At 41.2% G+C, this 13,588-nt stretch overlaps 1 protein-coding gene across 5 annotated transcripts; it reads left to right on the top strand.

Annotated features, from left to right (window-relative positions):
- Positions 1-996: 996 nt before the first annotated feature.
- LOC147440966 (protein kinase STUNTED-like) lies at positions 997-7,603 on the top strand. 5 transcript variants are annotated; one of them, XM_086482753.1, is made up of 11 exons: positions 997-1,474; positions 2,063-2,154; positions 2,578-2,705; positions 2,819-2,931; positions 3,872-4,840; positions 4,936-5,196; positions 5,270-5,430; positions 5,540-5,619; positions 6,194-6,341; positions 6,586-6,738; positions 6,812-6,950. In XM_086482753.1, the coding sequence occupies exons 1-11, from the start codon at positions 1,267-1,269 to the stop codon at positions 6,818-6,820; spliced, it is 2,322 nt and encodes a 773-aa protein (XP_086338879.1). In that variant the 5' UTR covers positions 997-1,266; the 3' UTR covers positions 6,821-6,950. The 5 variants fall into 5 exon arrangements, with proteins under 5 accessions (XP_086338879.1, XP_086338877.1, XP_086338878.1 ...); XM_086482751.1 differs by having other exon boundaries at positions 999-1,474; positions 2,590-2,705; positions 6,825-7,603; XM_086482752.1 differs by having other exon boundaries at positions 1,000-1,474; positions 2,590-2,705; positions 5,276-5,430; positions 6,825-7,603.
- Positions 7,604-13,588: the final 5,985 nt, after the last annotated feature.

Below are 13,588 nucleotides of genomic sequence, written 5' to 3'. Positions count from 1 at the left end.
TACTATGGTTTGCAAGTGGCTAGTCTCGATTTTCAACCAGCTCAAGGTTAAGCTGAGGCAATCCTTTTTTGAACACCGATTCTAGTTAAACTCAACCTAATGATTTTATAACTTTCGTATTGTTTTAGAAAACCACCGTGACCCTTTCACTTGTTTGTTTTTAGTTTGTAAAAAAGATCCTCCATTAAATAGTCTTACATTCCTTGACTGCCGTCTCATTTTATTGTTTTAAAATTCGAGCATGAACCTTCACCTCGTTTCCAACCAACATACCGACAATTTGAAAACAAAGAAGATTGATTAGTCGTGTTTGGTCATATCAATAATATCTATATTTATTTATCAATGGGATCTGTATTTATTTGTGAATGTTAAATGACACAATTTTCAAAATAAGAAAATAAAACAAGAATTTTAGGTAAACCAAAAAGGGTAAGAAACCTTAGAGATAGATATGGCTATAATTTTAGGTGGGTTTATTCATTTGACCTTATAAATCAGCACATTGACTGTCATTGAGGAGTTGCTTGTTAGAGCAAATTCGCACGAGCAGGGTTGAATCCCCACCACTTGCGTAAGCGAACATTGTCGGGTGGTTTCAATTATGCTGAAATCGACAGAGTTGGATTTCTACACTTCTACCCCCACCCTTTGAAATTGTGCTCGCTTTCAAATGTCACACGATTAACATTTATTACTAACAAAATAGCTGACTAGCGACGGAGTTCCACCCTCGCCCGTGCGGACATGCCCTTAAAAGGCAAGAGCACGTGCCCTTCAATTTTGATTAAACAGCAACTCTAACTAAGGTCCCCACATTTGCCACATCACCCACAGTTCAAACAACCCCCCCCCCCCCCCCCCCCCCCCCACACACACACACACACACGCGCGCGCGCACACACACAATGTGTGACATTACGTAAAACACATTGCGCGCGCCCCCCCCCCCCCCCCCCCCCCCCCCCCCCCCCAAGCTCGCTCGCGCACACACACATACAGGCCGTCGTTCACATCGTTTTTGAACCTTCGGTCCCCTCAGCTGTACATACCCAATGCTTTCGGCAAGCAGCGAGCAACGACCCCTCAGAAGCTTTTGCCTCAAGATGCGCGAGCTTCGAATGCACGCCTCTTCGCCGCTTCCTCATACCTCTCTCTGTGTGTATTCGAAATCTTATCGCCTCGCCAGGCCATGGTGCATTACTACCCAATTCTGCCATGTCCTTCTCCTTATCAATAATTCCATAGAAAAACAGAGACAGAGAGATGGATAGCCAGAATGCATTCAAGCAGAAACGGAATGTGGTGGTAGTGGGTATCAAATTGAGACCCAGCAGTCGCGAGCTTCTCACGTGGACGCTTGCCAAGTTCACCAAACCAGGCGATGAGGTTGTTGTCCTTCACATTGTCTCGAAGCAGCAATTCTCTTCACTTTCATCGACTGGAGTGGACACCCAACCCAACATGCCTGCAGGTGCGTACCATGTGTGCGCATACCCATGCATACATATACAAAATTATTCTCTGTGTGTCTCTTAGTTTATACATCTGCATGCGACCACAGACTTTCACATGAACAATGTGCTTATCGGAAGCATTTAAAACTCTGGCTGTGGCCTTTGTTCATTATTGTCGCTGGCTGTGGGTGTTTGTTCTTAGCATAATGGGAGTCATGCTTCCTGCCTTGGTAGATTATTCTAGTTCTGTGTGTGTGTGTGAGTGAGTGAGATACTGTAAACACCTACCCAATAAGCAGACATCCATCATAATGAAATGCACACATTGCTCTGGAAAATATTGGTTGTATGCATGTGACCGTAGTATTGATTGCACCTCCATGCTTTTCACATATATCATTTTCTTCCTCTAAAGTGCTCAAACATGAACTGTTTTCTTACTGTAAAGCTCACAAACATCTCCTACCAAGTAACTTGTTGTTTCCCCGTCGTGACCCTCATGCTTGCGGAAGTGGATTTCCATTATCAGGAAGTATGAATTTTCTGCAACTGCATATTATCATTTCCAAGGTTCCTGCTTTGATCGCTCTTTTCTCTGCAAACAGTGGCTCCCAGACCGAATGTTACACAAGGAGAAGTGGAGGGAATCTTTGACTCTGTTGCTGGCGTATATGATCGGTTCTGCAGTGTCAAACAAGTGAGGATCGTATGATTGGTTTAACACTAATGACACGTCGTTCTTCTAGCTGTTATGGCTAGGGTTTAGAAGCATGCCATTCCCTCAACATTTCAAGTAATCATAGTAAAGTTTGGAATGCATTTAACATGCTACCTGTGTCATGTTGTAGTAATAGGAGTCTTCCTCGCAATTCTTCGAAACTGGTGTTTTATGAGTAACGAGTATGATGTACAAGAGAACTTTTTGCATAGCAGTATGTTTGATGGGGTCTTGGTGTAAGAAGGCAAATTTATCTTGTCTTGTAGTGTCAAACGTTTGTTCATATTCTTAAGCATGCTGAGCATTTTTTGCACAGGGCTTTTCTTGCACACCTTTAAGAAAGGAAAGAAAGAAAGAAAACTTCTGAAGTATGTGGATAAAACTTGTCTTACCTGCTCTCAGATTAAACTGCAGCTAAAAGTGGTCTGTGGTGGCTCATCTGTGCGAAGAAGATTGGTCAAGGAAGTAAAGCATTATAAAGCAGTGAAGTTGATATTGGGTGCTCCAGGAACACAAAAGTCTACAGAGAAGTGGGTATACATATACTATCAATTGAGCCATGGCTTATTTTTGTTTGTCCGTTGAATGTTGTTTGACTAGCTGAATCACAAAGAATCTAATCCATTTTTTCTGATATGTGCAGCTCCTCTTTGGCTTTGGCCAAGTACTGCTCCATACATTTGCCTAAGACTTGCTCAGTTCTGGTCATTCAACATGGACAGGTGGTTATGGAAAAGGCTGGTGAATTAATGTCCGGTAAGTCATAACAGAATTCTCATGTCAACGTACTGAAGGCCAAACTGCATATGAGACAATTAGATCTACAAAACACACCACACTTGGACTCTAGGCCCTTGGCAGCTCTACCCACACACCCGTATTGGTGTGGGCTTGGTGGTTTGGGACACCAGCCCTTGTGGTAGAGGCTAGCCCATTGGTTGCAGGCTCCCAGGCTTGGGGGTGAGCCCGTATTGGCTCTATGGCTGGGAGGTGAGCCTTATGTCCGCTCTTTATGCTTGTTATGTGTGAGTATCTGGGTCTTGCCCATGCATCCTATCCTTAGCATGCTTTAGGGTCTACACGCAAGTTTGCCCTTCTGAGAACATCTCTGTATGCATCTTGGGGAAGAAGCTGGGTGGATGATTTAGTGCAGCAGTAGGTGGCGAATGATCTCTCTCAAAATTGTCATGTGGTGGCAGGCCTCCCTCATACTTAGGTTGTTTTCTGGTCTTTGCAGCTGAATCCAGAGAGAGGGGAAACCAGCAAGGGAGGCAGAGTGGAAAGGATTTGTGCCAATCATACAGAACACAGATTTTTGTAGATTAGGTACTTAATGAAGGGTCAAAGATTGATGTTAGTTCAATCCAGTAGAGAGTGATAGATGTTTTATCTTGAGGGCACAGAATCACTGAAGGGTTGTTCAACCATTATATTGACAGCTGGATGTTTATTTCAAGACTCACAGAAGCGGGTAAAATTAATTAGTCATGTTCAAGTCATGGTACATTTGCTTCTTGACATGCGAGACCTCAAAGAGTGGAGTTCCGCAGTCCATGGGGTAAGGATGAGCGGTCTGGACTATAGTTCTATAGGATGTGGTGCATACAGGGTTGCTTATGAGCACTCAAGGAAACACACAAGTCAAACTCTCTGATTTTGCTTGCTTTTTCTTATGTTTGGATGGACTTCAAGGCAGGTGATTGTATAGGAGTGCAGATTATGAGAGACAAGACAGCAGGACACCAGTTATCTAAATCTAGGGGAAAGTACAACGCTCAAAATCACGATGATTTTCAAAAAGCTGAGTGCATCCGTTGCTCATCAAGCAGAGTTTGGAAGCTTTCTAGTCTTATTGTTCATCCTTACAAGTATGTTCCACCTCAGGTTCAAGGGTTACGGACATGTGTTTTAGACCTTAGCACAATGGCTGCTACAAGTGGTTCAAGGGCAAAGTGCCCTACCCCTTGCACCAATTCCAGGGGCTGGAGTCACGTTAGTGACGAGTGCTATCTCAGAAACTGCTGCTCTGCAGAAGAGCTTAATGAGGACCGTAGTGGCCAACAGAAACTTGTCCAAAAATGCATTTCATCAGACTTGGAACATTGCCAGCGACGTCTCACAGATATGTCAGCTTGCAACCGCGGATGGCCCCTTGTTAAGACTGATTGGAATTCATCAGAACCATTTCCATCCAAAATATCATTGGGACTTGAGTCTTCTAGTCATGCATATAAGGACAGACATGAGTTTTCAAGGAAAACTGATTGCAAAGCCAAGAATGTTACAGGACGAAACCGACACACCACCATCGACATCCCCCAAGGATGGCCCTTACGGCATCAGTCAGTCACAGCGATCAATTCAGACAATGCTCATTCAAGGGCTCGCAGCATGTCTGTGGTAGAATGGGTTTTACAATTACCAGAACGATCCAAAGGAGTCTTGGAACGAAGCCCAAAAGCCGCTAACCAGGAAATGCCTATTCGGTTCGCCACAGAAACGGACCAAAAATGTATGGACTTCTCTAATCAAGTAGCAAAGAGACACTCTGGAACTGAAGCTGACAGAACCTTGCTGGAAAAGTGCTTCCAAATTTGCAAGGATGGCAACTGTTTAGCATTTGGGATTGCAGATCTGGAAAAATCCACAGACAATTTCTCTGAAGGTAACTACAAGGTTTGACAGAATGCTTGGTGAAATGTTCAGCATGAAAGTCTTGAGCTTAGCTGATAATTGAGCCCTATTTGATGCTTTTTTTAGATAACATGATAGGAAGGGGTGGTTGCAGTCGAGTATACCGTGGTGTGCTCTCTGATGCTCGTGTCGTGGCAATAAAATGTTTCGATATGCTTGTTGCATCAACGTCTGATGACGAATTTTTTACCGAACTTGAGATTGTCAGCAGCTTGCATCACCCCCATATAGTTGAGCTTTTGGGTTACTGTGTTGATAGCCAGCAGCATCGATATTTAATTTACAATTTTGCTATGGAAGGGAACCTGGAACAAAAATTGCATCAAGGTAAGCTCGACACATGCTGCAAAATGTCACATCATTCATAAATCTGCATTACCTTAATTGCCTTCAACTAAAGCTGCAGGTGATAAGGCTGTACTCCCTTGGAGTGTTCGTTATAAAGTTGCTCTTGGGATAGGGAAGGCTTTGGAATATTTACACAAATTTGCACAACAGCTTGTTATACATCGAGATGTGAAGTCTTCGAACATTCTTCTCCAGTCAGATTTTACACCACAGGTTAATGACCCTTTTGTGCTTTATTGCAACTGTTTAATGGGTCATGCACTCCACTGCCGTAAAATTGCAGACAAAAACATAAATATAAGTGTGATGATTTCCTTGACAGTTAACAGACTTTGGTCTCTCAAGGTGGGCTTCTACGAGTTCTACATTTTTAACTTGCAATGATGTTGTTGGCACATTTGGGTATGTATTACTGTGGATAGAATATTCATTGCTTACCATTGTTCATCAATCCATCCATGGCATCCTGCATCGTATGTGGGTGACGGAAGTTTTATGTCACATGTACCTATACCGAGCGATGAAAGGCACAATCCAGCAACCTCATTAGATCTTGGAAGTTGAATGTTTCTAGGGCTCCGCTGAGTTTTCTATTGTGCAAGAGCACATCAGAGATTAAGATCCTCAAGCAATAGAATCTCTGAGTGTGATGCCATCTCGTAAAGGATAAAGCATTGTAAACAAAAATAACAACCCAGGAAGCAAAGACTTGACGCAAGGGGCTCCAAAATCTCACTTAATCAGCATGCATGAGTGCCTAAATCTTGATCAAGAAAGTGTGTAGTTCATTCTTAAGTTAAAGCATTTTAACATAATCTCTTAAGGAGGTTCTGCTTACAAGGCCTTCTGAAACCTGATGATTAATGTGGGGCTCAATTTTTGGCCCTGCTCGTGGTTGCTCAAATGCAGTCAGACTTGTAATTATGTCAATGTGCAGATGTGCACATTCATGAATTAATGCATGGCTATTGCACAGGTACCTTGCTCCAGAATATTTCATGTTTGGTAAGGTCAGTGACAAGACCGATGTCTATTCTTTTGGTGTGGTTCTGCTGGAGCTAGTTTCTGGAAAGCATCCTATTGAGAGTGTGGGAGCCAACAGCCAGGAGAATTTGATATTGTGGGTAAGGTCTCTGTTCTTTTCCTCTTCATGATGGAATTCATTGGATCTTATTCCTTCAAAGATGTTAAGTCTTTTTGTGGAGGTGGAGCCCAATTTTGTACAGTGGTGATAGCCGAACCCTACCTTGTGGCTCCCTCTCGTTGATCCAACTGCTTGGTCCACCCTGTTTTCGGCAGGGGCCCCGGAAGTACGCTTGCATCTCTTCTTCTACGTTGTCAATGAGAACTTTTTGGTTTTACATTCAGGCAAAACCACTCATAGAAGATGAATCAAGCCATAATCAAGTTGTTGATCGAAGATTAGGAAAAGAGTACGATGCAGACCAAGTGAAAAACGTGTTAATTGCTGCTTCTCTCTGTCTCCAGCACGCACCACATGCACGCCCATCTATGAGTAAAGTAAGTCCTCGGTTGAATCCTTACATCTGAACAATGGGCTTTAACTGATAAATATCTTGGCTTCATCTGATAGATTCTTTGAACAGATACTGAAGGTCTTGAGAGGAGAAACTGTTGAGTTAGAATTAAGGCAAGACTCAATGTCCATCGATGGCTATGTTGGCCCGTCGCATGGAGATTATGACATTTACAATCATTTAACCCTGGCTCTTTGTGGTGTGGATGATGATTTGTCATCTCAGGCTGGCAGTGACCAAAAATTTTGCCATGGTCATTCAAACAAGCTTATTGAACGGTATCTTCGTGGCCGCTCCAGCAGCTTTGATTGAAGACGGGCCACATTATATTGGAAGTTTCTGATTAGCATAACGAAAATAAGTTTTAAACTAGCTTATTGGGAGTTGGAAGGAGGCCACCCTACAGACCAGCTGCTTGAGATTCTTAAGTAATGAAGCCATCGAATTTTGGATTGAAGATGGAGAAGTTTGACAAGCCTTGATCAAGCACTGGTTGAGGCTGCAAAGACGATCGCGGCAATGCATGAAGCTTGAAAGCGAGCCAAGCTCTGTGTTTTGATGTATGTGCAGCTCCTAACAAAGAGAAAACCCATCTGAGCACGAGTCATGGTGACCCTAATGCAGTCATAAAACACTGAAACATGACCAAGCTCCCCCCCCTCTTCTTTCTCTTTCCACATTCATATGATGAGATTTTTAATGGAGCTTAAACTTCTGAAAAGCTTAAGTTGGAATAAAAGGGGATTTAATTATGCTTTTCTGCATGCCCAAAGAGCAAGGCCATGGCAAAGCATTGCTTGACCCTTTTGGGCCAACTAAAATTCAAAGTCAATTTATTAATTTATTTTCATTGAGGAAAGAAACCTATTTGGTTGGTTGTGAAAATCCTTACATGCGCATTGAATAGCAAGCCTTGGAATCGATGCCACATTTTGAAGAGGCAAAGTGAGACAGGGAAGTCCACTGTCTTGCAAGTGTACCCTCTTTCTTTTTGCAAAATAAGGGGTGAGAGTTGAGAAGAGTTTGTATTTTTAACAAACTAGATAGAGCAAAGCAAGGGGAATCTTAAAGCTACTTCAACTTGTCTTGAGGTTTTTTGCAACAGGGGGAAATTGGTGGTGTTAAATCTTAGATACAAACTATACATGTGAACTTTTAGAAAGCTTGTAGAGAGAAATCAGGAAGGTTACAATTTCTCAAAGGTTAAATCATTGACATCCATACCTCGGTTTTGAACTCAAGCCTCCTTTCCCCAAACAGCTTTCTAAATCCCATGGTCTGGATTGTTCTTACATAGTTTATGCTAGCAATGACCTCTCATAACAAATACTAGCCTCTTTTCTCCTCAATCATAATACCAAGTCTTAACACTTGTGCTACTACCTACTGGCGCCTTGCAACTTTTATTACTCCGGAATCTCACAATATGCTCTCTTGAGACTCTTCTCTCTTAGGTAGAGTAGCGAGGCCAAAAACCTTAGCATCGAACCCAGACGGAAGGAGTCTCTCGGCTTTGAGGCATATATTGTAAGCCAACCACGCAATCCCAACTCGTTGTTATCGTTGTTGAAGCAAACAGAGAAAGAAAGAAGCATTGTTTCTACTCTTGTGTCAATTGCTTGAGACAAGTTGCCTGTGTTGCGCACTTTTGTTGTTGTCTGTCTGCCTTCAACATGTTCTGCTCTTGACGCAAGATGCCCGCCCCCCACCCCCCAACCAAAGGGATTTACAATTGCTGTACCGATTTCAAAAAATTGTAAAAAAAGCAAAATTTCTTGAAGATACTTCTCTGAAGAAGCCAAGAAAAAACCGCGTGATTGGAAAGAAGGGCATCTTGCGTTAAGAGTAGAACATGGGGGAATTGACATCTTGCGTGCGCAACACATGAAACTTGTTCCAGGAGTTGACATAGGAGTAGAAACAATGTTTCTTTTTTTCTATGTTTGCTTCAAAAACGATAACAACGAAATGGGATTGCATTGTTGGCTTACAATATATGCCTCGAAGCCGAGAGACTCCTTCCGTCTGGGTTCGATGCTTCAGTCTACATTTTTGGCCTTGCTACTTTACCAAAGAGAGAGAAGTCTCAAGAGAGCATCTCGTGAGATTTTGGGGTAATAAAAGCTGCAAGCTGCCACTAGATAGGGAGCTTCCTCTTCTCTTGAGAGGTTGAGAATTGGAGTCAAAGATTAGCAAAGTGTACAAACATTGTGCAACAGATGTAAAGAGGTGGTGAGATTGATTGAAATAGTTCGCACATAAGCATGCCATGCTTAGAGATACAGATACACATCAAGTCCATACAATATTGTGGAGTATGCCATTCATTTTTATTAAATCCATTGATCTTGCACATTACGAAATATGCAAGGAGGTAAACAAAACGTACTCCTTGCTTATAGTGCTATCATAACGATAGTTCTTTTTTGGTCTCATCTATCATTTTTTTTTTGTTTAAGCAAATAAAATAGATTCAATAAAATCAAATATACAATTTTCTCAAATCTTAGAAAACTTATAAGTAACGAAGAGAATTGCCAAAATGCCTGTAAATTTATTAAAAAAAATTCGAACACCTATCAATTTCTTAAAGTTCCCAACATTGTTGGGTATTAACTATGTCCTACAATCTTTGGTAGAAGAACCTTGCCTTGGTGCACGTTTGTTGAGTATCCATATGTATCTTCTCTATCTTACTTGGACCTGATGTGGCACTTGGCCTAGGTGCCATGCTACATAGATAAAAGAAGCCTTCTTGTACACACTCATTTGAATAATCAAGGTTATGCTTTCATTGTCATCTCCTCATTATGAATGCTTCATTAGTGTTTCCTCCTTAATTTTATCTCTAACAAATGTCTACTCTTGCTCTTATTGTGAACACGTGCTCTACCAAGATCATACAGGTAATTTAAAAACTTTTGATAAACTTGACACGAATATCCCACTTACATAGAGAAGCCCCTATATCTAGCCATAAAGTTAACCCATAACTTCTTAGAACCAATCTAGGGTATGAAAATCCTTCTGGATCATAAGGGCATCTCACTTGTAACCTGCTCAAATTGTTTGACCCACAAGATTTACACGTCATTATTACATCATTGCAAACATAAAAGCATACCTTCCCTCTATCTAGCATCCATTTTTTCTTGTCCCCCAACATTGGTACAAACATTGGTGGAGTAACTTCACCCCATGTAGAATCTTCACTATGCATACGTAGGTGATTCAACTTCCTGGCATACATAGGTAATTCAACTCCATGGCATGTATCTTTTTGTTTGGTACCTTGGAAACATGGTGAAAAGCACCTCTATTTATAAAAAATCTACTAGAACCTCATCCAACAAATGAATAAGCTTTACATGCATCACAAGGGCAATTCAACTCCATGGCATGTATCTCTCCATTTGGAACCTTGGAAACATTGCGAAAAGCATCTCTATTTATAGAAGATCTACTAGAACCTCACCCAACAAATGAATAAGCTTTGTAGGCATCACAAAGATAGCATTTTTTATCTTTCCAAATTATACCTTCCACTTATTTGTAACACTTATTTCGAATCATCTTTCACCCCTTCTAAAAGCCTAATTTGTTCAATCATTCATATGAACCACATACAAGAGCACCAACATCATCATATAACCTTGAATTTTGCATAGAGATGCCATTCTCATCTTGATTTAAATCATCACCATATGCACCCTTCTAATCGGTACATGTGCATCTCTTTGCCATCACCTTACTATCACCATTCCCTTTATGCATCAGATATTATTGCATACCTGCAGACAATCCCCTTAATGTCCCAAATAATTCCCGTAGGCCTACATACGATCCAAATTTATAGGATCCTATATAGTGGTCACATGATGGAAAGCATCTTCATTTGCATCTCCACATGGATAAAAATAGCACCCACATTACACCCCCTTTGAATGAGATCCATCACATTCTATTTCACCCTTTGCTGGCACTTCAATGTATTTGACATTCGTAGACTAACATAAGATGTAGCTAAATGTGCAGCAAAAAAAAAGATGACAATCATGATAAAAAGTACAACTATGTTACAAGAACTCTAGAGAGATACAAGCTCAAGATGTGAGGGGAGATGGGGATATTTATGCAAAGGCTAGCAATAGGTGATAATATTGGCTTAATTCGGTGGACCATTAGAGTTTGCATAGCTTAATTTAGGGCTAACCATTCCATTTTAGCATAAAAATCTTTCCCCTTTGACCACCTTTGACATGAATTTTGAGCCGACTTAATCTTGGGAAATCAACCATGGGGAACTTACCGTACCACAAAACTACATGGGAGGGGTTTTTCTTGAGAGGCTACATAAGCATATACATTTCTTTATTACGAAAGGTTTCTCTTTTCGATTTGTCTTATTAGGTAAAGTTACTCGAGTCCAAATCTTATATAATAAATCAGGGGTATAATACTTTTTCAATTCGAAACCAGTGGGGCATATTTACCTTAAACAATTGTAAATAAGGGTTTTGCCCAGATTGTTCACTTGTAAGTGACATTCCCTTTTTAATATAGAGAGAATTCCTCTAGGGGTAAATGAGGAAAACACAAATAAAATATGTCCAATATTGCATGGCTTAGAGGCCAAGCAAAAACCAACATGGCTTAGAGGTTGAGTAGCCTACTATGGCCTCAAAATCCTCTCATCCCACTAAAGAAGCAAAAAATTGACGTCAAAAGTAACTTCAGGTAAAAACAAAGAGTGAAGGATAATTATAGGTTTATGTGGGTGGAAAACATGCAAATATGTGTGATCTTGTAATGTATCTAGAGACGGTGTCGTTCCGCTTTGTGTGCACGGGTTGACATTTGAAGTTCAAGGTCTATATCGATTTCTGATGGGACTATGTTTGGTATCGGGAATCAAAGTTGACCAAGGATGAAAAAGAAAAGAAAATAATAGAAAGAAAAAAAAAACGTGTTGAGAAATTTGGGCTCAATTTAAGCACCAAAGTATACTCACGAGATACTTCCAGCTTATGCCATGGGAGCATGGACATAACCAATGCATAAGAAATTAGCTTTTCATTCTGAGAAAAATTAGCATAAAGGAAAAGATAAGATAAGGAAAAAGGAAAAAGAAAAAGATAAAGAAGGAAAAGAGAAGATAAGGATAAGGTGAGCAAATAACTTGTTGAGAAAGTTTTGATAAGTAGGATAAGTTATCAAGATAAGTTATAAAAAAAAGATAAGTTATCAAGATAAGAAAGATAAGCTATCAAGATAAGTGAAAGCACTTATAAAAAATATGCATAAAAAAAGAGCTTCTATTCTCATTTTTGACTTGTCTCCTCCATTTTTACGATGCAACTAGAGAGTAAGTTGTAGAGAAGCTTGAGGAGCCATAGCCAAGCCTCTTGCAACACACACACACACACACACACACACACACACTCACTTATCTGTTAAGTATGGAGCCTGATTTACCCTTGTAATTTTCTATGGTAAAGCGCACATTTGTAAGGCCCCCATTATGAGGAGAAGCCATCGTGCGTGAAGGAAAATCACTCGCCGAAAACCAAAATTTTCACGGCCGCCGGAATATTCTTTTTCGTCGGAATATTATGGCCGGACGGCGACCGAAAAGTGATCGGAAAACAATAGTCGGTTGACCGGTGGCCGGTAGTCAATGGCCAGTGGCCGGTGGTCGGAAGTAAATGGCTGGTGGTCAGCGGCCGAATTCAATGGCCGGTGGCCGAATTCAAAAGCGGACTTGTCTTCTCAAGGGCGGCCACACATGGGCGGATTGGAGGGTCCGATTTGGACTTATCTACACAAGGGCGGCTACACATGGCTGCCTCTCATGAGAGAGGGCAACCCTTTTGGCCTATAAAAGGAGGCCATTTCTACACACATTTCATAGAGTGTGAAGTTGATGCAACAAGGTGAGTGTGAGGTGGTGAGAGTGAAGCAAGGCGGGAGCTCCATTAAGGGTATAATCCCTTTGTAAACTACTTCTTGTTTTGAAGTACTAAAGCCATTGAGTGGCTGCTTTCCCGTGGATGTAGCCCACATTGGGTGAACCACGTATATCGTGTGTACTCTCTCTCTCTCTCTCTACTCTATAATCTCGTGTATGAAAATTTGTCTCTCTCCATTAAGTAATCTACTCAATTATCTATTTAGCTACGTCGTATTTCCTAACATTATCTAGCTGACAAGTCGTTGGCTAAACCTTGGCTGACAACCTCCCTTTTTGGTGTGCTAACATAGAGCTGCTACTCTCTAGAAAAGTTTCATCGAGTCTCTAGAGAAGACCACATGTAATTGCTCATGATACCAAATATCTATACTATTCTCTATTTCGGCCCTTCTCCAGTCAAGACTTTTGTTTCACTTTATGAGCTGACAGTGTCGATTCGTATATCTATGCTAAGACGGTTTTCTGGAAGTCCTTGTGGGATCCCTGGCCTTGGCTTGGCTTGGCTTGATCCTAACAACGAGGTCACATCGATTTTGTTACTAGTTTGGCTCATCCCTGATTGGGATTCTAATCGACCATGTGCCCATCAGGTTTTAGCCTAACTGGAGATTGGGCAAGCAGTAGATTTGAACTATAACTCTCTGAGTCAATTCACATAGGGTGGATGCTCATAATGAAGTCAACAAAGGTGGGTGCTTCATGATGGACCCTCTATTTTGGCGTACTGTACCTCTATTTTGGCGTACTATAGCCAAACCCCAAACATTAATTCCCCATTCCCATTCAAAAAGTTCACATTACGAGTCTGGAGTATGTGCTTGGAATGGTAATTCTTGCACGTTTTCGCTTTCTGTTTCAAATA

The sequence above is a fragment of the Adiantum capillus-veneris genome, chromosome 15, assembly GCF_014529385.1.
Source record: "Adiantum capillus-veneris isolate H3 chromosome 15, ASM1452938v2, whole genome shotgun sequence".
Taxonomy (NCBI): domain Eukaryota; kingdom Viridiplantae; phylum Streptophyta; class Polypodiopsida; order Polypodiales; family Pteridaceae; genus Adiantum; species Adiantum capillus-veneris.
Note: the sequence above shows the minus strand (reverse complement) of the source record. Positions and strands in the feature narration are given on the sequence as shown.

Excerpts from the sequence above, each read along its gene's own strand:
- LOC147440966 (XM_086482749.1), top strand. The coding sequence starts at position 1,267 with ATGGATAGCCAGAATGCATTCAAGCAGAAACGGAATGTGGTGGTAGTG. Across the intron at positions 4,841-4,935 it reads CACAGACAATTTCTCTGAAG|ATAACATGATAGGAAGGGGT; the intron begins GTAACTACAAGG and ends TGCTTTTTTTAG. Across the intron at positions 5,620-6,193 it reads GATGTTGTTGGCACATTTGG|GTACCTTGCTCCAGAATATT; the intron begins GTATGTATTACT and ends GCTATTGCACAG.